The sequence below is a fragment of the Bos taurus genome, chromosome 11, assembly GCF_002263795.3.
Source record: "Bos taurus isolate L1 Dominette 01449 registration number 42190680 breed Hereford chromosome 11, ARS-UCD2.0, whole genome shotgun sequence".
In the NCBI taxonomy this organism is placed as follows: Eukaryota; Metazoa; Chordata; class Mammalia; order Artiodactyla; family Bovidae; genus Bos; species Bos taurus.
This window is the reverse complement of record NC_037338.1, coordinates 104,723,534-104,743,923: the sequence shown is the minus strand read 5'-3', so window position 1 is coordinate 104,743,923 and position 20,390 is coordinate 104,723,534. Positions and strand designations below refer to the sequence as shown.

Here is a 20,390-nt window from a genome sequence, read left to right as displayed (position 1 = left end):
TTCCCTGATTGTACAGTGAGGGAGGCAGTGATGTTATTGCTTATTCAAACCCGGCCCCTTACAGGGGTGCAGGGGAGGCTGCTGGTGAGCTCCCAGACAGACCCGGGACTCTGGGCGGCTGGCGGTCACCCCCGTCGTCTCGAAGGGCCTTCACTGCTCTTGAAGTGGACGTGGGCTCAGATCTCGGCTTGGGCGCCTTCTGACTGGGAGCTGAAGTCCTCCGCCGTCTGGGCCTCAGTGTCCCTACCTGTATAGTGGGGCTGATTGCTGGAGGGAGGGCGGGGGTGCAGTGTGCTTCCAGGCGCGGGGGCACCCCCAGGAGGATGCCGCCTGGGTGCTTTCTCCGCACCTGTCTTTCCCTGACGGTCGAGTCCCAGGCCAGCCCAGGCTGGACTGGGAGCCACTGAGAGTGGTTCTGGAAGGCCAGGGGCCCGCGTGCCCACGGTGGAGGGCAGGGGTGGGCAGGCCAGGCAGACGCTGTGCCCACGACGCGCCTGCCCCTTTCCGAGACCCGAAAGGAAGCCTGGCCTTGCCGGCTGCGATTGTGGTTGGGAGCTGTGTAATTAACTCTAAAAATGGGAGGCTGAGGAGGAATTAAAATAAGGGCTTAGTGGAAATTAGAGACGAGTGGTGTGCAGAAAAGCCTGGAGCCAGGCTGGAAGCTGCAGCCGTCCTGCAGGGCGGGGGGAGCACGGGGTCTGATGCAGGCCAGGGCAGGGGGTGTGGGTGGGGGGTCTGGGGGGGCCTGGGGGGTGGGTGGCTCGGGCTCAGATGCGCCCCCGGGTCTGCAGGCTGCTCTCAGGGGTGGGATGGGGGTGAAGCAGCTGAAGGCAGGGTCCTGGGTGTCTGCGATCTGATGGCGGAACGGGCTCTCTAGGGGTCGGGTGTGAGCCTCGGTCCCAGGCCTCCCCCAGCTCCCGGGGCTTCCTCGGCTCCCAGAGCGCCTGCTCAGCCGCTGCCTCCGCCGTCACACAGCCTCCTCCCTGTGTTGGTTTCTCTGTGACTCTGTTTTGTGAATTACATTTTTTTTTTTAATCGTGGTAAAATACACAAACCTTAAAATTGCCATTTTAACCGTTGTTCAGCATACAGTTCAGTGGCATCGAGTGCGTTCACGGTGCTGTGTGATCGTCACCGCCAGTATTTCCGGGACTTGTTCTTCTTCCCAGACTGAAGCTCTGTCCCCACTGAACACTCAGTGCCCGCCCCAGCCCGGCCCCCAGCCGCCTCCTGTGTCTGTGGACTCCGGTCCTGGGCCCGCGTGTGAGTGACCCCTGCAGGCCTGTCTTTCCGTGTCTGTGTTCCTCAGAAAGGTCAGGTGAGGGAAGACAAAGACGCGGCTGTTCCGGGGCCACGTGTTCAAACCAGTAGCTGTAGCCAGTTTTGCAAGTAAATTTAAATTCATTAGAATAAAGTGAAATTACAAGTGCGCTTGTTTGGTTGGACTGGCCGCATCTCCAGAGCTCGGCAGGCAGGCGTGCCTGATGCCGCCCCACTGGACCGGGCTCGCAGGGCGTTTCCATCCTTCCAGAAAGTTCTGGTGGAGGATGCTCTTCCAGGTTCGTGGAGACAGAAGGGACTTGACTGAAGTCGCCTGTGGTCCAGGATTGAACTCTGGGCCAGGACTGCTTTCTCTCAGGACGTCTTGGTTGTCCTTTATCTGGTAAAGAAATGCTGAGCGCTGTCTGGAGATGAGGCAACGTGGGACCTGTGGTCATTTGTTCATTTCCTGACTTTGACATTGGAGCTGCGACTTCAGGGGCGGGGGGTGTCCTCGTTCTCAGGAACTATACACGCGGGGCGGGCGCATCTGCAGTGTGCTCTCATGCGTTCAGAAAAAGTGTGCACACACAGACACACACAGAGATGCAGAGATGCACACTGATGCACACAGATACACACACCCACAGATACACACACAGAAATACACAGATACACACACAGATACACGCAGAGACACACACACAAACACACATATACACACACCCACAGATATACACACAGATACACGCAGAGATGCAGAGATGCACACTGATGCACACAGATACACACACCCACAGATACACACACAGAAATACACAGATATACACACAGATACACGCCCAGATACACACACCCACAGATATACACACAGATACACGCAGAGATGCAGAGATGCACACTGATGCACACAGATACATGGCCAGATACACATACCCAGATATACACACAGAAATACACAGATACACGCAGAGATACACACTGATGCACACAGATACACACCCAGATACACACACCCACAGATATACACACTGAAATACACTGGTTCACACGTATAAACACATAGAGATATATACACAGAAACACACAGATACACAGATACACACACAGGTACATGCAGAGACACACACATAAACACACGGACAAACACATAGAGATATACACACAGAAACACACAGATACACGCAGAGATGCAGAGATACACACTGATGCACACAGATACACGCCCAGATACACACACCCACAGATACACACACAGATACACGCAGAGACACACACACGAACACACAGATACACACACACAGACAGACACTGACACACACAGATAAGCACATAGATGCGTGTACACACGCAGACCCACACACCCGGTTCCCCCCTCCACAGGCAGGGAATAATTAACAGACCACGGGCACTAAGCTGGTGTTGTCTCTGAGCAGTGACCAGCCCAGCGGAGGGAGGAGGGGCCCCGCGTGGAGGCTGCTCTGGGGCCGGGGTGATGCCCGCTGGGGGCGGGTGCGCAGGAAGATCCACGTCTGCTGGGCTCCACGTGTCCCCTGGGAGTCCTGCATGCAGCTTGGTTGACGCTGTGCCTGCCGTAGCTTCTGATTCTGGCCTGGCCTTCCTCTGTCCGTTTGTTGAAGTTTCTGGTGAGCAGTCCCAGGGTCTCTGCAGGTCTCTTGAAGCTGAGCTGTTGGGCCCTTGAAAGTGAAGGTCGCTCAGTCGTGTATGACCGTTTTCAACCCCACGGACTACATGCAGTCCATGGAATTCTCCAGGCCAGAACACTGGAGTGGGTGGCCATTCCCTTCTCCAGGGGATCTTCTCAACCCAGGGATCGAACCCAGGGCTACCGCATTGCAGGCGGATTCTTTACCAGCTGAGCTCTGTCCCTTAGAGGGGTTATGATGGGGATGATGGGTCTGAAACCCTGGCTTGGTGTTCAGCTGTGTGCACCGTGGTCCTGACCTTGTGGGCACCACGCCAAGGTGGACTGGTGGGGAGCTGGTGGCTCCCACGTACCTAATGCCCGCTCTGTGCCATTGGGGCAGGTCATTAACTCCACCAGGCATGTCCTGCTAGGGAATCAGGCCTCAGAAGCCCTGGTCCAGCTGCAGGTACTGGACAGGATCCGAACCCAGGGCCCTGTGACTCTGAGGTCTGTGTTCCAGGCTGCCTCGTCTGCCGCCCCCATCTTTCCCGGCTCCTTCTCCACGGGGACTGGAAGCCAGTGACCCTGTTCAGCTGCCCACCCCCTGCCTGCTTCCCTGGCTGTGTTGCCCACGTGGGCTGGGCACACAGATGCTGGGTTCCTGGGTGCTGCTCTGGGGTTTGATGCAGGCCTCCGTGCTCCCCCACCTCCTGTGTGTGCCCTGCGCCGCTCCAGGGCTCTGCGTGGCTTTCGTGGGCCTTTGTCACGTGTAGAGTGACGGGGATGTGTCTGTGCTGGGGAGGCAGTGTGTGCGTGCTCCGTGCCTGCTGACTGAACTCCAGTCTGTTTTGTTCCAACTGTGGTTGTCTTGAGTTGGGACTTGCGGCTCCCCAGACAGGGTTACGGGGCACACGGCGTCTGCTCTGAGCCGGGCAGCGCCGGGAGGCAGGGTTTGCTGCTGTTGGTGTTACTGCCCTGCAGACTGTGTGGCTTGAATGACGCTCCCTTCTCTCCTCCAGTTCCTCTGCTTGAAGAACATCCGCACCTTCCTGAAAGTCTGCCATGACAAGTTTGGGCTCAGGAACAGCGATCTGTTCGACCCCTTTGACCTCTTCGATGTCCGAGACTTCGGGAAGGTGAGTGGCCTCTTTCCAGGCTGGCCCCGTCCCCCCTGGGCAGAACCCCGTGGGCAGGGGCAGGCCGGGCTGTGTTACAACCGGCGGAGGCGCTTCGGGGGCTGGGGCTGCAGGACGGCTCCTCCCGCCTTCTCAAGCTGTTCAGAGTGAAGTCAGGCATCGTGACCCCAGGAGGATGGAGGGAAAGCTGGCCTGGATGAGTCCAGACCCGGGGTCCAGCCCTGCCCTGGCTTTTCCAGTTGAGCGACCCTGGGCGTTTGCTTCCTGCCCTGAATCTCCCACCCTTTCTGGACGAGCAGGCACCAGCTCCTGGGCCGGGCCCGGATGGGCAGGTACTGTGCTTACTGCGGTGTGCTGAGAAGGGAGCTGTTGCATCATGCCTGAGACAAGTGGGGCTGTCTGGATCCGAGCAGCGTCGGGTGGGGACAGATGATTATGTGAACTCCTCGTCCCTGGAGCTGATGCCCTGGGTCCGTGGCAGAGATCGAGCAGCCTCCCTGCTTTCTCAGCAAGTGTCCCTGGCGACTGTCGTGCAGAGTCCTGGCAGGGCCAAGGCCGGGCGGGCGTGCAGTGCACCGTGGCTTCCTGGTGGGCCTGGGTCCACAGTGTCCATGCAGGGCGTCATGTTCCATCTGGAAGCCAACAGTTCCCAGGTCCCTCCTTTCAAAAGATGGAGTCAGGACGTGAGACCTTGTTGATGGATCGGGGGCCGAGGCTTGAGTCAGACCTGGCTCCGTGCTGCGCTGTGCTGCAGCTGTCCCCGAGTCCCCGCCTGCTCTTGGGGGGGCCCTTCCCTCCGCCGTCAGTGCTGGCTTTGTGAAACGGGCACTTCCCGGACTACCCAGGGACGAGCTTTCACCTGCTTACGGGAAGTTATCGAGGATGTTTATTGCCTGCTTTATCTGAGGACCATTATCAGGGACCTGGCGTTTGAGGAAGTGTTCTGTGAACACGTGATTTATGAAGAGCGAGGGGAATTTTGTATTTGCAAATGCTGAGAAGTCAGTTCCAAGAGGAGCTCATCTGAGGGGCTGTAACGTGTCGCATTAGCATCGGTAGGACTTTCCCATAATGCACCTGGGCCTGACGGTCCTCTTCCTCGGTTCTGAGAGTCCATAGACCGGAGACTCGGGCACCAGCTCTGTGTCTGCAGCAGCGCTTAGAGGTCTCTCCTCCTCTCCTGAGTGACTCTCCCACGTCCCTCTGGCTGCGAAGCATTCGCCTAGGCCTCTGAGGCTTCCAGGCTTCCCTCTGCTGGGGCGGGAGCCTGTGCCGGGGTCCTTCCCATCAGTGAGCTTCTCAGTCTCCGCAGACTTGCTTTCAAGGGGATTAGAACCTCTTTCCCGTTTTTACTTCTTGTGACCAGCAGTGCCCTGGGCAGGGGAGAAACCAGTGGCTCTGGACTTTGGTGGAGGCCTTCAGAACATACACACACACGCACACACACACACACACTTTTTATAAACACTCACACGCACAACTGGTCTTTAAAATAATTGCATAGAGAAACAGGATAAACCTGGCCAAACCCATTCCTCGGCCATCGGTGAATGCAGATTGCCCGGCCTACGTGACGTGATGTAAAGGTGGACATAAATTTGGATTAAATTCTCATCACGTGATCTGCCAACCGCAGCCAAGCACTTGGAAAGGGGGTGCCCCTTGTGGTTGTCAGCGGTTCCCACGGGCAGTTTGAGCCCTGGGGGGATGTGCTTGCTGCCCACAAAGGGGGCCGGCCGCTCTGGGAAGCTGCAAGTGGGCAGTGGGTTTGGGCTCTGAGTCAGGGCGTGAAGCTGCGGATAGACTGGGGGTGCCAAGGGCCCTTGGTTCAGCCTCGCCTCCTGCAGGGAGGCTCCAGGGAGGACAGAGCTGCCCTGAATCTGCCCCTGCTTTTCATGTTGAGTCGGATGGATCTGCTTCAAGATCTGGTTCAACTTACTGGCGGCTGACTTTGGCAGAGGGCACAGCGACGCTGACCTGCCTCGGCTGGCCGAGGACCCGGGGGCTCAGGGAGCCTGCCCCGTGCTGCCCGGCCGCAGCGGGTGTGTGTTAAATGGCGATGCTGTCGCCTGGCCTCGCCCGCCCCCCCAGGTTCAGTGGATGGGAAACTAGACCAGCGCGGGTGGCTGGCGGCCTCCTGTCTCAGGTTTCCTGCGTCCTTTTATTCGCGCCGCCCTCCGGAGCCCAGCCCGGCCCTCCTGCTGCCCTCGTGTCCGTCTGGCTGCGCATCCGTGTCCTGCCCACCTCCCTCCCTGCTTCATTTTCTGAGCGCAGTGAAGCTGTGGTCGGCACCCCGAGATGAGTGGGATGTGGGGCCAGCCAAGGCTGGGGCGCTGAGACGCTCTTCTCTCCACGTGGGGGCCGCTGACCAGAGCCTGCTTTTCTGGGCTCGTCCCTGCTGATGTCTGGGGACGGGACCCCCTGGAAAGCACACATGAGCCAGGCCCTGGCTCTGCACTGCCGCCTGCCCGGCTCCGGGTCACAGACACGGGGACTGAAGCCACCCTGGGCAGCTGGGCAGGGCAGCTGTGGACGGGCGGCAGAGCCGGGCTCCAGCCTGCGGGACGAAGCACAGCCAGGCTGCTCACTCAGGTGTGACTTCCCAGGCCGGCCTGGGGGGGACATCTGGTGACACTTGGCAGGTGGCTCTGCGCACAGAGATAGCAGCCGCTCACCGAGGGCCCCACGGCCGATTCGCCTTTTGCCCTCCGAGAGCTCTGCCCCGTGGGGTTACCCGCTCAGTCCAGGTGGGCCTGTGGTGCTCGGAGGTGTCAGACCACTAAGGTGTGATGGAGACTCTGCCCTCCCTGGCCCTTGCTGCTGGCCCGGTCCCTGCCGGCCGGACCTGCCTGGAGCCCGTGTTGAGAGTGACCCTGAAGTCGATCCCCGGACAAGGGGACAGGGCTTGGGGTCAGTTGTGGTCTCCCATAGTGGGCGGGCAGGAATTTGAGGACACTGTTCCTTTCTCAGTTTGCCTGGTCATCCTCTGCTTACGCCCTAGGATTCAGGAGTGGAAAGGATCCTTATGGTATGGCTGTCTCAGGCTGGTTTAGAATTTTCCCGATTTTTTTTTTTTTTTGCCATTATTCAGGAGGTTTGTAAAGCGTTCAGGTCCTGTCTGGGTTCTGGGTATCGTTCTTTTTCTAAGCGGCTGCCTCTCAGCGTCCCAAGTTTCCTGGCATTGTTGGGAGTCATTCCTTGAGAAGGGAGTGTGCATGCTCAGTCATGTCTGGCTCTCTGCAGCGCCATGGACTGTAGCCCACCAGGCTTTCCTGTCCATGGAGTTTTCCAGGCAAGAATACTGGAGAGTGGGTTGCCATTTCCTACTCAAGGTGGGGAAGGGAAAAGGCATTCATTCCTTGGTTCCTCCACTCCTCTATTAAACATTCAATAAGCCCCAAAGAATTTTTTAAAAATTAATTAATTTTTTAATTGAAGGATAATTGCTTTACAGAATTTTGTTGTTTTCTGTCAAACCTCAACATGAATCAGCCATGGGTATATATATGTCCCCTCCCTCGCCCCCAAGAATTTATTAAACGCTTACTAAGCTCAAGGTAAGATAGAAAGACTCACATGATCTTTGCCCTCTGAGGGTCCCCCACATAGCTGCTGGGCAGTTCATGATAAAGGAAGAGTGGGAAGGTGAAGACTCTAAGCTTTCCCCCGGAGCTGCCTGGTGCTGGCCTGCTGTGCAGCTGTGACCACCCTGGGGCCCGTCTTCTGGATGTGAGTGTGGGGTGGGTCACTCAGGACTTGGCTGCAGCTGAAGCCCCCGTGGTAGGGGGTGATCAGCCTCCCCAGCAAACCGCTCTGTGGAGTCTGGCTGATTCGCGGGCATTCTTCCTGTTTCCAGAACCAGCGGGGCCCTGGGCTTCCCCTTCCCACCTTCCCTTTTGGGGGGGTGCAGAGAGGAGCTGATGCTTTGGGGTGTATGACGTTCTAGAAAGTATTTTCCCTGACCCCAGGCTGGCGGAGCTCTCTCTGCTCCCCAGTTGGGAGAGACCCTTGGCAGATTTCCTCAGCGGGACAGCAGGCAGGTGGACCCAGAGACCCTCGAGGCCTCCGGGAGCCCCGGGTGCAGCCAGCACGCACCCATCTGGAGCATGGCGATCGACGGGGCAGGCGGGGCCCAGGGGGTGCTTCCTGTGGGTTAGATCGGACTTTCCTGCGGGTCTTCCTGTGGATCCTGTGGATCGGACTCCAGGTAACTTGGACTCTGAGGTTTCCTTTCTGCAGAGTAGAGTGAGGACAGGATGGCCCAGGGCGCGGCCGTGTCGTGGACTCAGCCAGGAAGCGAACGTCCGGGTCCTGCTGTTTTTATTAGCGGTCTGGTCCTCTTCTTGGTCACCCACCCAGCAAGCTCAGCAGGAGCAGAGGGATCCAGAAAGCTGGTTCTGAATTTTATTTATTTTTTTGGCTCCATCCCTGGTATTTCCCCAGGGGTCACATTAGAGATGTTAGGTTTCTCCTCATACCCATCCTGTATGGGGTATGATTTGGGGAAATTTGAGCTAAGAGGTGAGCTGAGGGCCTGAGCTGGGAGCCGGCCTGCCGCTGAGCCTGGGCCCTGCTCCTGCCCTGTGGCATGTGCATCCTTCTCGGGTGTCCCCCCGTGTCCTGTCCCGGGTGTCCGGCTGGTGCACGGGGCCCAGGAAGGGAGGGCATGTGGGAAGGCCGCGTGGGCTGCATCTCCGCGAGACTCCTCGGTGTGGAAGCGGGCTGGCCGTTTGGACGGAGGGTCCTGGCGAGGTTGTAGGGTTTCTGCAGCTTCCCTCTGATGTTTTGCCCCTGGAGCCACAGATGGCTGTGGCCGCAGAATGCCCACCTTGTCTCCTCGCTGTGAGCTGGGCTTCCATCACCTTCCCACCCAGCCCCCTGACGCTGGCACTTGGTGACCCCCTTTACAGACCAGGAGGCGGTGGCTCCGAGGGTCAGCGGACCCCTCTGGGCCGCATGGCCGACCGTGTCCCCGGCCTGGGAGTTTGTTGGTTCCACAGCCTCTCTGCCCTCACTCCCCTGGCCGGCCTCCCAAGGCGGGTGGTGAAGTTGTGGCTTCACCAACACAGTGCCTGGTCCTGGCCTTGCCGCTGGGTCTGTCCAGCCCCAGCCGGTGACCTGGGCTGGCGACTTTCCGGGACTTAATTTCCTCATCTCGAAAATGGGGACAATCTTGCCAGCTTTCCCTGTGACTGGATCCCCGTGGGCGCTGTTGCAGGCAGCTCGCCGTGTGGGCTGGAGCCCAGTGGTCACTGAGCAGACAGAGTTTGCATTTCGTTCTCGTTAGAGTCCTTTGTGGACAGCCACCGCCGGCCACATGTTCACTTGCACTGTGAAGCGGGGGGCGGAAGTGAGAACGCCTTCCAGGAGGCGAGTCTGTCCTCTGGGTGGACAGGAGCAGGGAGGGGGGCGGGGGCTTCTCCTGAGTGGCCTGAGAGCCAGGGGTGGACCCCAGCCTGCAGGAGGCCGCGGGCAGTCCCCGGCTCAGGGCGGGCCTGGTCGCCCTTCCTGGGACCTGCTCCCACCTTCCTGCCTGGTGCACTCACTCTTATCGCTGGCTTTCCCGCAGTCTGACCCTCGGCCCGCGAGGCTCTCCCTGCAGCCTCAGGGCCTGTGCTCTAATCGCTGTTATTTAAAACAGCGGGGGTGCCTCCTCCGCCCTCGATGCCCACCTTCCGGCTGTTTCCTTCCTTACTGGGGCTGCGCCACAGCCTCCGGCTGGATCACTAGCTTCCTGGCTGTGCGGACTTTTGTGCTTTGATTATTGATGTCTCTGGGTGCCGAGAGCCCCGCCTGGCATGTGGGGCACTGGCCCATCTTTGTGAGACTCAGTGGGTCTTATCGGAGGAGCCAGCGAGCTGTTGGTGGGGCCAGAGTGACGGCGGGACACCTCCCCAAAGGCCCGGCCGGGCACCTGGTCAGGGGACCCAGGCTGGCCCAGGTGGCCCCGCGGAGGTCTTCCCTGGGGTGCTGCCCATCTCAGGGCTCCGATTCCAGCTTAGTCTGGCACAGCGTCCCCGCCTGCCCCCAGCCCGGGGTGCTGCAGCCTTGCCGGGTCAGCTCGGCTCACTTTAGCTGCCCCCCCAACCCCCCGTTTTGAGAAGAAGGTCTGTAAGGCTGTGTCTCTCGTTTGAGTTAAAGAGCAGAGCACACCCTCTAACAAACGAGTTCAATTCTTCTATTTATTATTCATTGAAGTATTTTGCTGGCTCGGAAACTTCCGATGCGGTTGAACCTGGCTGTCAGCAAGGCCGGGGGCGGACGACGGGCCCCTCCTTGAATTAGCGCACGAGGTGGGGGGCCCAGCGGTGCCTCCAGGGGCTGGCCTTGCGGGGAGCCCGCCCGCCCCTCCTCCGGCCGGTGGGGTCACCACGTGCGTGGACCCCGCGCAGTGTGCGCCGGAATCTCTGCATCCAGGAGCTCCTGCTGACTTCAGGGGCCTCACGGGGTGAGGAAGGGAGCTGAGGCCCAGAGGGAACATGCCTCTGCTTGTGTCTGGTGGAGCTCGGAGGTCGTTCGGGGGGAGGCCAGGAAGACAGCATGGAGGGGAGGCAACGAGGAGGCTGGGAGGGGGTGTGGAGGCCGGGAGGGTGATGTGGAGGCTGGGAGGCAGAGAGGAGGCCGGGAGGGGGTGTGGAGGCCTGGGGGCAGCGAGGAGGCCGGGAAGGGGGTGTGGAGGCCGGGAGGGGGGTGTGGAGGCTGGGAGGCAGAGAGGAGGCTGGGAGAGCTATCTGGGTAGAGGCCACAAAGAGGCCTCAGTCAGGATGGGGGCAGAGGGGGCCTAACTCTCAGCTCTTTAAAGGACACAGGCAGTGAATTCCCTCACGCGGTGGATTTTAAGCCATCTTCCCTGGGGACCAGGTGGAGGCGGAAGGCAGGGTCCTGCTGAGTCGAGCGAGTCCACTTTTCCGTTTTCCCTGTTTCCTCTTGTCTGACACTTTGCTTATACAGTGATCTGAAGAGGTTAGGAGTGTGGTTTGAAGGCACCGGTCTGTGACAGCTGAGGAACCCACTTCCCCAGGATCGGGGTTTGGGGAGGGCGGCGGCTGGCTGGCGCTGTGGCCTCACCGGCTGCCTGAAGGGCCCCGAGGCTGGGCAGGCTGGTCACCGTGTCCTGGACGTGGGAGGAACGGGCCCTTCCCCCAGCATCGCAGCCCCTCCACCTGTCCGCTGGTCAGCGCTGCTGCACCGGCTGGACCCAAGGTCATCTACTGCTCCAGCCCGGCCGCCTTGGCTGCTGTCCGCGTGACAGAGGTGCCCTGTCCCCGCCTTCTTCTCTGCCTGGACCCTCTTTTGTCAGCAGCTTGCCCTCCCTCTTGTCTGTCCTCCGGGCGTGGGAGTGCCTGGAACATGCTGTTCCCCCCGCCAGAGCCCGGGGCAGACATCACCTGTCCATCCCAGCGTCTTCCCCTGAGTCTGCCTGCACAGCACCCGAGCACCCACAGCCCACGGGAGCTGGCACGTGAGAGGAACCAGTCTGCTCCGCCAGATGCCCCCAGCTATTACTGCCATGACCCCTTGTCTTGCCCTGGCCCCTCCACCACCCCCCCCCCACCCCACTGCCCTCCAGACTTCTTGGGAGTGCAGATGCTTCTGGAAGCCAGGTGAGAGTGGACCAGCCGTGTGACTTCTGGGGCTTGGGACAGAGTGTGACACCCACAGGTTGCCTCGCCTCTAGGGGCCACAGTTTTTCCATCCGTAAACTGGGTCTGCATTCAGGCTGGCCTCAGCTGCTGGAGGAGGATCTGAGATGTACGGGGGCCGGTCTGCATCTGTGCGTCCCCCGCACGGCTCCTGGGGGCGGGCCGCGTGGAGTGGGTACTGGGGGCCTTGGCAACGGGCAGGGGGCATACATTCTGGCTGCCTGGAGCACCAGCCTCACCCCCTGCCCTGCCTTCTGGGTTGAGTTGCTGATTCCTCGTGGATGAACGTAGGCCCCGGGCTCCACCCAGGGAAGGAGCAGGGAAGCCTTGGAGCGCCCACCCGACACCTGGTCTCCACGCGCAGGCCTCTCTATCGTTCCTTCCTCAGCGTGCTGAGCGCGGCTGCTCTGAGCTCACCCCGGGCCTGTCTGCTGCTTGACGCCAGGCTGCACTGAGCTCGTCTGCACCCCGTCCTGATGTTGCCAGGGACGTTCTGGCCTCCTCAGCACGCCCTCGCTGCTAATTACTTATTAACATGCAGGCACCGTGGCGCGGGTGCAGCCTCGGGCTCTGCAGAGCCGGTGCGGGCCGGCTGGTCGCAGCTTCCTGAGCTTCTGCTCGAGACCGTTTCCTCCTTTTACTGTGGGTTGTCATTTCGGGACGTTTTTAGCCCGTCCACTTTTGGAAGAGCTGACTAGCAGACACACATGTGTACGCCCGTGTGCCCCGTCAGCTGTGCGGATGCCAACCCCACGTTTTCTGACCGGTGGTGGGAGCGGTCCCCCCACCTCCAGCCTTCCTTTCTGGACGGGAGCCTCCGGCCGGCATCGGCTCCACAGTGGACGAGTGGGGAGGAAGTTTCGGTTTTGGGGCCCGAGTCCCTGCAAGTCTGACGAGCCGTGGGCCATTGGAGCCAACACCCCATGGGAGGCGGGCAGGTCTGGTGTGGGGGCCGGGAGCCTCCCTCCAAGCTTTTGCTTTGGTCCCTCTGCTCCCGACCCTGGGCGGGTCCCAGGGAGGGGCTCACGGCCAGGGAGATGGCCGGTGATCCGCCATCTCTTCTCTCACTTAGGATCGACCCTGGGGAGGGCGACGCAGAGGCATGTGGGGGACACGGGCACACAGCGGGGACGCGGGGTGGAGGGTCGGCGGCGTCTCGTCCAAGCCCTGCTCTGGCCACCGTGCCTTCTGCGTGTGGGCAGGCCCCTGCTGTCCTCTCTGGCCTCAGTTTCCCTATCCCTGAACAGAGGGTTGGACTGGCTGGCTGTCCCCTTGGTGGAGGTCGTCGGGGGGCCTTTCTTGTCCCCGTGGGCATCGGGTAAGTCTCGCCCATCTTTGCCGTCATCTGCACCCAGGACCTGTCCCTGTGGGAGCTGAGATTTTCTCAACTAGTCCTCGTCCACTCGTGCATAATGTAGGTGCCGTGCGTAGTCGTTCAGTCGTGTCCGACTCTTTGCAGCCCTGTGGACTGTGGCCCGCCAGGCTCCTCTGTCCATGGGATTCTCCAGGCAAGAGTACTGCAGTGGGTTGCCCTGCCCTCCTCCAGGGGATCTTCCCGACCCAGGGATCGAACCAGGGTCTCCTGTATTGTAGGCAGATTCTTTACTGTCTGAGCCACCAGGGAAGCCCAAGAATACTGGAGTGGGTAGCCTGTTCCTTCTCCAGGGGATCTTCCCAACTTAAGAATCGAACTGGGGTCTCCTGCATTGCAGATTCTTTACCAGCTGAGCTACCAATATACCACGTATATTTATATGTATATATACGTGTCTGTGTCCACAGTTGAATTTTAATTGGCTAATTGTCTCTCCCTAGTGCCCCAACATCTATTTCTGCTTTATTGACTATGCCAAAGCCTTTGACTGTGTGGATCACAATAAACTGTGGAAAATTGTGAAAGAGATGGGAATACCAGACCACCTGACCTGCCTCTTGAGAAATCTGTATGCAGGTCAGGAAGCAACAGTTAGAATTGGACATGGAACAACAGACTGGTTCCAAATAGGAAAAGGAGTACGTCAAGGCTGTATGTTGTCACCCTGCTTATTTAACTTCTATGCAGAGTACATCATGAGAAACGCTGGGCTGGAAGAAACACAAGCTGGAATCAAGATTGCCGGGAGAAATATCAATAACCTCAGAGAAGCAGATGACACCACCCTTATGGCAGAAAGTGAAGAGGAACTAAAAAGCCTCTTGATGAAAGTGAAAGTGGAGAGTGAAAAAGTTGGCTTACATTCAGAAAACAAAGATCATGGCATCCGGTGCCATCACTTCATGGGAAATAGATGGGGAAACAGTGGAAACTGTGTCAGACTTTATTTTTTTGGGCTCCAAAATCACTACAGATGGTGACTGCAGCCATGAAATTAAAAGACGCTTACTCCTTGGAAGGAAAGTTATGACCAACCTAGATAGCATATTCAAAAGCAGAGACATTACTTTGCCAACAAAAGTTCGTTCTAGTCAAGGCTATGGTTTTTCCTGTGGTCATGTATGGATGTGAGAGTTGGACTGTGGAGAAGGCTGAGCGCCGAAGAATTGATGCTTTTGAACTGTGGTGTTGGAGAAGACTCTTGAGAGTCCCTTGGACTGCAAGGAGATCTAACCAGTCCATTCTAAAGATCAGCCCTGGGATTTCTTTGGAAGGAATGATGCTAAAGCTGACACTCCAGTACTTTGGCCACCTCATGCGAAGAGTTGACTCATTGGAAAAGACTGTGATGCTGGGAGGGATTGGGGGCAGGAGGAGAAGGGGACGACAGAGGATGAGATGGCTGGATGGTATCACTGACTCGATGGACACGAGTGAACTCCAGGAGTTGGTGCTGGACAGGGAAGCCTGGTGTGCTGCGATTCATGGGGTCACGAAGAGACTGAGCGACTGAACTGAACTGAGTGCCCCAAGACATTGTTTCTGTTGAAGCCTGACAACTTGATGTTTGCAACAAAAAAAGACCAAGAAGGAAAGAACATCAAAATGTAAATAATTAATTGTAACAAAGTGTTCTTTCGTGGCATCCCGGAAGGCCTTTCTCAGAAACTGCTGCTTCTTCCAGTGGCAGATGGTGGGGGTCTGCGGCCGGCCAGGCGCCCGGGATTCAGGGCAGCACCTCTGAGTCCCGAGGTGTGTGGCTGTGACCTTGCTGGGGGAGAGGCCCCCTGTGGCTCCGTTCCCCTAGGTCCCCAGCATCGGGGGTGCAGTTCAGCTCGTACACTCCTTGTCCTGCCTCCTGACATGCTGGTTAGGGAGCTCGGGCTGGAGCCCTGGGATGTTTATCCCGCATCGTCCTTTCTCAGTGCCATTCTTAAAAAAAAAAAAAAAAAAAGATGATGCTGATAAAATGGACCTACCGTCAAATTTACCATTTTAACCATTTTAAAGCCTGGATCTCAGTGGTGCTCCATGTGTTCAGCGTCATGCAGCATCATGACCAGTGTCTTGGTCCAGACTTTTTCATGACCCCCAGAGAAAGCCCCAGGCCCTGCTCCCCCTTCCCCCAGCCCCTGAGATCTCTGTTCTGTGTGTGTGTGTGCTCAGTCGTGTCTGACTGTGACCCCACGGACTGTAGCCTGCCAGGCTCCTCTGTCCACAGGATTCTCCAGGCAAGAGTACTGGAGCGGGTTGCCATTTCCTCCTCCAGGGGATCTTCCCGGCCCAGGGAGGGAACCCAGGTCTCCTGTGTCTCCTGCATTGGCAGGTGGGTTCTTTACGCACTGAGGCACCTGGGAATCCCATTCTAACTGCATTTTCCTACCCCGGACATTTCATAGAAACAGAAACACATGAAATGTGGCCTTTAGAATCTGGCTTCTTTCAGTTCGCCTGATGTGTTCAGGGTTCAACACTGTAGCCTATGTCAGAATTCCATTCCTTTTCAAGGCTGAATAATACTCCATCCTATGCTTGACTATATCTGGTGAATCCATCATCCAGAGAAGAGCATTTGGGCAGTTGCTACCTCTCAGCTGTTGTGAGTACTGCTGCTGGGGGACCCTGCGTGTGCAAAGCTTTGTTCACTTGTATTCCTGAATTCCTAACCCTGCAGCCAGCTAAGCTTCCAAGGCTCTAAGCCCCGGAAGGTTGAGGACCCTCACTGGGCAGGGGAGCCCGTGCTCCGTCCCAGGAGGAGATGCCGCCGCCCCCTGCCTGATGGCTCTCACTGTCGTGGAGCGGGCTGGAGGAAATCAGCCCCCAGACTCATCTGTCTGGATCCGGGCTCCGGGCAGGCCGGAGAGAATGTGGGGTTTGTTTACAAGTGAGGCCTGTGGGCAGGTGGAGCTGAGGGCTGTTGTCGGTCCTGCTGCTGTGAGCACAGGTGTGCAAATATCTGAGTTCCTGCTTTCATTTCACTTGATTCTATACCCAAAAGTGGAATCACTGGGTCAGATGGTAATTTTGTATGTTTTGAGGCACCACCATAATGGTTTCCACAGCTTCTGCACAGGTTACATCCCACTGACAGCACACAGGTTTCCAGTTTCCCCACACACTCACCAGCACTTGCTATCCTCCGTGTGTGTGTGTGTGTGTGTGTGTGTGTGTGTGTGTGTAATAGCCACCCTAATGGTGTGACGTGGCCTCTCTTTGTGGTTTTGAATCGCGTTCCCTGGTGATTAGTGAGCTCGGGCATCTTTTCATGTGCTTATTGGCCATCTGTGTATCTCCTTTGGAGAGATGTTCATTCAAGCCTTTTGCTCATCTTTTAATCATATTTTTGGTTTTTTTTTCCCCCATTTTATTTGACCATACATTTGAAGGAGGACAGATGTTTGGCTGTTAGGACAGGGCCTCCGTGGGAGGGGCAGCCGGAGGCCACCTGCCAGCCGGCAGCCGGAGAAATGTTGTAGGGACACCCAGGGTGTGCCCGGTCCAGTCTGCCTCTCGAGTGTGCTGAGTCACTTGAGTCGTTGTGTCCGACTCTTTGTGACCCCGTGGACTGTAACCCGCCAGGCCCCTCTGTCCCGGGATTCTCCAGGCAAGAATACTGGAGTGGGTTGCCGTGCCCTCCTCCAGGGGGTCTTCCTGGCACAGGGATGGAACCCGGGTCTCCTACGTCTCCTACGCTGGCAGGTGGGTTCTTCACCCCCGGTGCCCCCGGCCTACCTATCACCTTCCCCAGTTCCCCACTTTTCAAAGCTCCCCACCCCAGTGCTCTGCCTACCAGGCCACCAGGTCACTGCAGGTCTGTGTCCCATCACTGGCTATCAGCCTCCTTCCCTGGGTGGGGAGCCCAGACAGGTGGACCCTGGTAGGGTCACGGCTGCGAGTGTTCCAGCACCAAGGCGGGTGTTCCTTTCTCCCAGCTCAGCCAGGCCGGGCAGTGTGGGGCTGCCCAGGCCTCCCGGAAGTGGGGTAGGGAAGCCTCCGGGGCTGCAAAGCAACCTGAAGCCGGACAGCGCCCGGGCACCGGGCCAGCTCACGGTGGGCCCGTCCCGTCTCTGTGGGTATCAGGAAGCATGCCTGTGTGCTGTTCCCTGGCCCGCTATTCCTGGCAGCGCCGGGATGGCTCCGGCTGACTGCTGCCTGCCAGCGTCATTAGAACAACCCTCACGTCTACTGCTCGTGGCTTAATTTCCATGAAGAATGAACATCCCGGCAGATGGGCTCCGCCGAGATCTGTTATTAATCAGCGATTGATTTCTTGTACTTGCTCAGGCCCCAGGCTTCCTCGTGGGCCACGGAGCCAGGTGGGAACGTGCGGGGCCAGCTCTGAAGTCAGAGCCACTCCCTGGGGGAGCCCCTGGGGGTGCCAGGGGCTGCTCTCAGATGAAATTGGGGTCGCCAGGTGTCTGAAAGTGAAGACGCTACTTCAAGGAGGGCTAGAAATGGGTGACAGTAAGTCGGGTGTGAGGTTCGTTGAGAATGTGAACGGGGCTGACCCTGGGCTGACTTTACAGACGAGAGGGCCTAGCGGAGGGCGGGGGGCGGGGGTGTGCGGTGCGGGTGTCATGGCCGCTCCCAGGCACACTGCTCCGGTGGGGCTGGACAGCTCCTGGTCATCTGGGGAAGGCCAGGTGCTGTGCCGGGCATGATGGAGCGTGTCACCGTGGTGGCCGTCCTGGGGGTGGGCCGGCCATGACCTCGGCCCCGGGGATGCCACGTTACGGCTGTAGCCCTGGGTTGGTCTGTGGGGCTGCAGAGATTGGGGTCAGGGAAGTGGGTCCTGGTGTAACCTGGATTCCAGACTCAGAGGCTGGGTTCCTCAGAGCGAGACCCAGGTTTCCTTCTGGACACTGAGCGATCATTCATTCATGCAGCAAAGACTGCGACGTGCCCGCTGGCCAGGCGCAGGGCACAGGGTGCGGGGCAGGCAGCCCCCACTGTCCTCGATCTCCAGCTGGCGAGGCGGGGTGGGGGCGGGACCCCCCACTCCTGTGCCTGAGCCTGGAGCTCGAGGGTGGGGTCCTCAGGAGGAGCCGGCGTCTGCAGCCCCAGCTTCGGGCCTCCGAGGACCCCTTGAGCGTCCCCATCTTTCCTCTTAGACTTCGAGTTTTCAAAGGCTCCATGTATGGAACCAGTGGCAGTCTTTAGTTTTCCCATTTGTGATGAATCAGAGCCTAGTTGAGAGCTAAGTAGCGGGGCCCCACGTGGAGGGCAAACCAGCCGAAGTTCTGAGTTCAGGGTGATTCAGGGGGCTGGGAGAGCCCACGGCTGTGGCCTTTGGGGACCCGGCTGGGCGCCTTTCACTGTGGATCACCCAGCGGGCCATCGACCAGCAGCCACGGTGGCCGGAGAGTGTCGCCCGCTGTGGGGAGGGCAGAGGGAGCTTGGAGGGGGCCGGGCTGCACCCTGTCCCGGCCAGCCCACGGCTCCCCTGTGCGGTCTGCTGGGATGGTGGAGGACGAACATACGGGAAGAATGGTCCCCCCGCTAGGCTCAGCTGGTCTCCAGGGGCTGTGGGCCCCGGTGCCCAGGCGGGCTGGCAGGCGGAGGGGCCACGGCGCCCCTCTGCCCAACCACCCGGGCTGTCCTCTTAGACTGACACTGTGGTGTGGCTCCAGAATGGCCTGGTGCCCCTTCCTCTGTGAAGCCACCCTGGGTTGCTCCTGGAACGGCTGGCCTTGGCATCTTCCAGCCAGAACCCATGTTGTGCCAGTGGGGACACTGAGGCCCTCTGTGGGCCTGAGGAGAACCCGGGCTCCCTCTCTGCTGACCCCTGGAGCCCAGGTCCCTGGAGATGGAGGGCTGGGCCCGCCCTCTCCCGGCTGGGAGGGCGAGGTCTCAGTGTCTAGAGCAGACCCCTTTACCTGTCGGATCTGCCAATTTCCCAGCTGGGGGTCCTGGCTTCTGGGCAGATGGTGGGGTCTGGCCTGAGGGTGGGACCACGCCCAGGCCTCCTTGGGCTCCCCACAGCGCCTGGCGCAGAGAGGGCAGGGCAGGGTGGAGCACACTCTGCTCCAGGGTCCCGGGCACCAGCTCCGGGCTCTGCTGAAGGCCCGCGGGGCGGGCAGGGCCGGGCCCATCACCCCACGGCCCCGGGCTGCAGGGGGAGCTGTTTGTTTGGCAGGGCCAGGCCCATCACCCCGCGGCCCCGGGCTGCGGGGGCTGTTTGTTTCGCTCCCTGAAGCAGACCACGTCCATCTGGCTCGGCTTCCGCGCTGCTTCCGGCTTGCATTCCTTTTTGATCTGAGACTGAAATATTTTAGCTGGTGGCAAAAATGGCTCAGTGCCTTTTCTCCCTCCCAAGGCCGGAGGAATGTTCCAGAAAACTCTGGGGTCCCAGCGCCTTCCCTGCCCGAGCAGGCAGCCTGTGGCCCGTGGATGAGAAAGGCGGGGAGAAGGCCAGCTGTCCCGGCCGCGTGGGCCCGGCGAGGCCCTGGGCTGGGAGTCTGGGCGCCTGGGTTCCAGGAACTCCTCCGCCTGGCGTGTGCGGCTTTGGGTCGGGTCCCGGGAGGCAGTTCTGAGACCCAGCAAAGGACGCCTGGAGCCGGGGGATCTGATCTCAGAGCCAGGCCGGGCCCTCCACGGTGGCGAGGCTGGGGACACGGCCTCCGTTTCCCGCGTGGAGCAGCTCCGCAGGTGGGCCTCGCGCCCCCAGGAGGGCGGGTGCTCCAGGCTTAGAAGGCTCTGGAGCAGCGCCGTGGTGGTCTTACCCTTCCGTGGGCGGTGGGGGGTGTGTGGCAGCCGGGGGGCCCGAGCAGAGGGGTGGACAGGCAAGTGGTAAATCCTGAGGGCTGCGCCCAGCCAGGAGGAGAGGAGAGCTGGGGGAGATCTCCTGGGGCCTTGGGGTCCCCGGGGTCGAGGAGACGGGCGGGAGGCGGGCCTGCCCGGATTTCAGCCCTGTCTCTGTGTTTATTCCCGGTGTGACCTTGGTCATCAGCACGGCCTCGCCGGCCTCACGTGCAGCATCGGCAGCAAGGTGCGGCCGCTACGTCAGCCCTGTGGACTCGGGAGGGTTGCGGGGGTCGGGGAGGAGTGCCAGCGTGGTCGTGGCATCATGGGGGCTCTCATCTCTGGTCTGCATCTCTAGACGTTTCTGGTGATGTGGTGATGCGGTCAGCCACGGGGCACGGGTTAGAAGTGCCCGCCCTTCTGGAAGAGGAGTCTTAACACCGGCAGCTTTGTGCCCCGTTTATCTTCCTGCCCCGGCGGAGACCTAGCTCCTCTCTGCATAAAACCAGTTTCTCACAGAGCTGGAGGCATCCGTTCCTCTTCAGTGTTTCTAACAGTTTCCCTGTTAATTTAACTGGAGAAAAGCA

The 20,390-nt window shown here is 59.4% G+C and overlaps 1 protein-coding gene across 8 annotated transcripts in view; it reads left to right on the top strand.

The window, feature by feature from the left end:
- VAV2 (vav guanine nucleotide exchange factor 2) overlaps window positions 1–20,390 on the top strand; it is a 188,285-nt gene that overhangs the window by 34,114 nt on the left and 133,781 nt on the right. For all 8 annotated transcript variants that reach the window (XM_024999665.2, XM_059891906.1, XM_024999661.2 and 5 more), the window contains exon 2: window positions 3,928–4,044. In XM_024999665.2, the coding sequence (XP_024855433.1) occupies window positions 3,928–4,044 (117 nt within the window). The remainder of the gene's footprint in view (window positions 1–3,927; window positions 4,045–20,390) is intronic.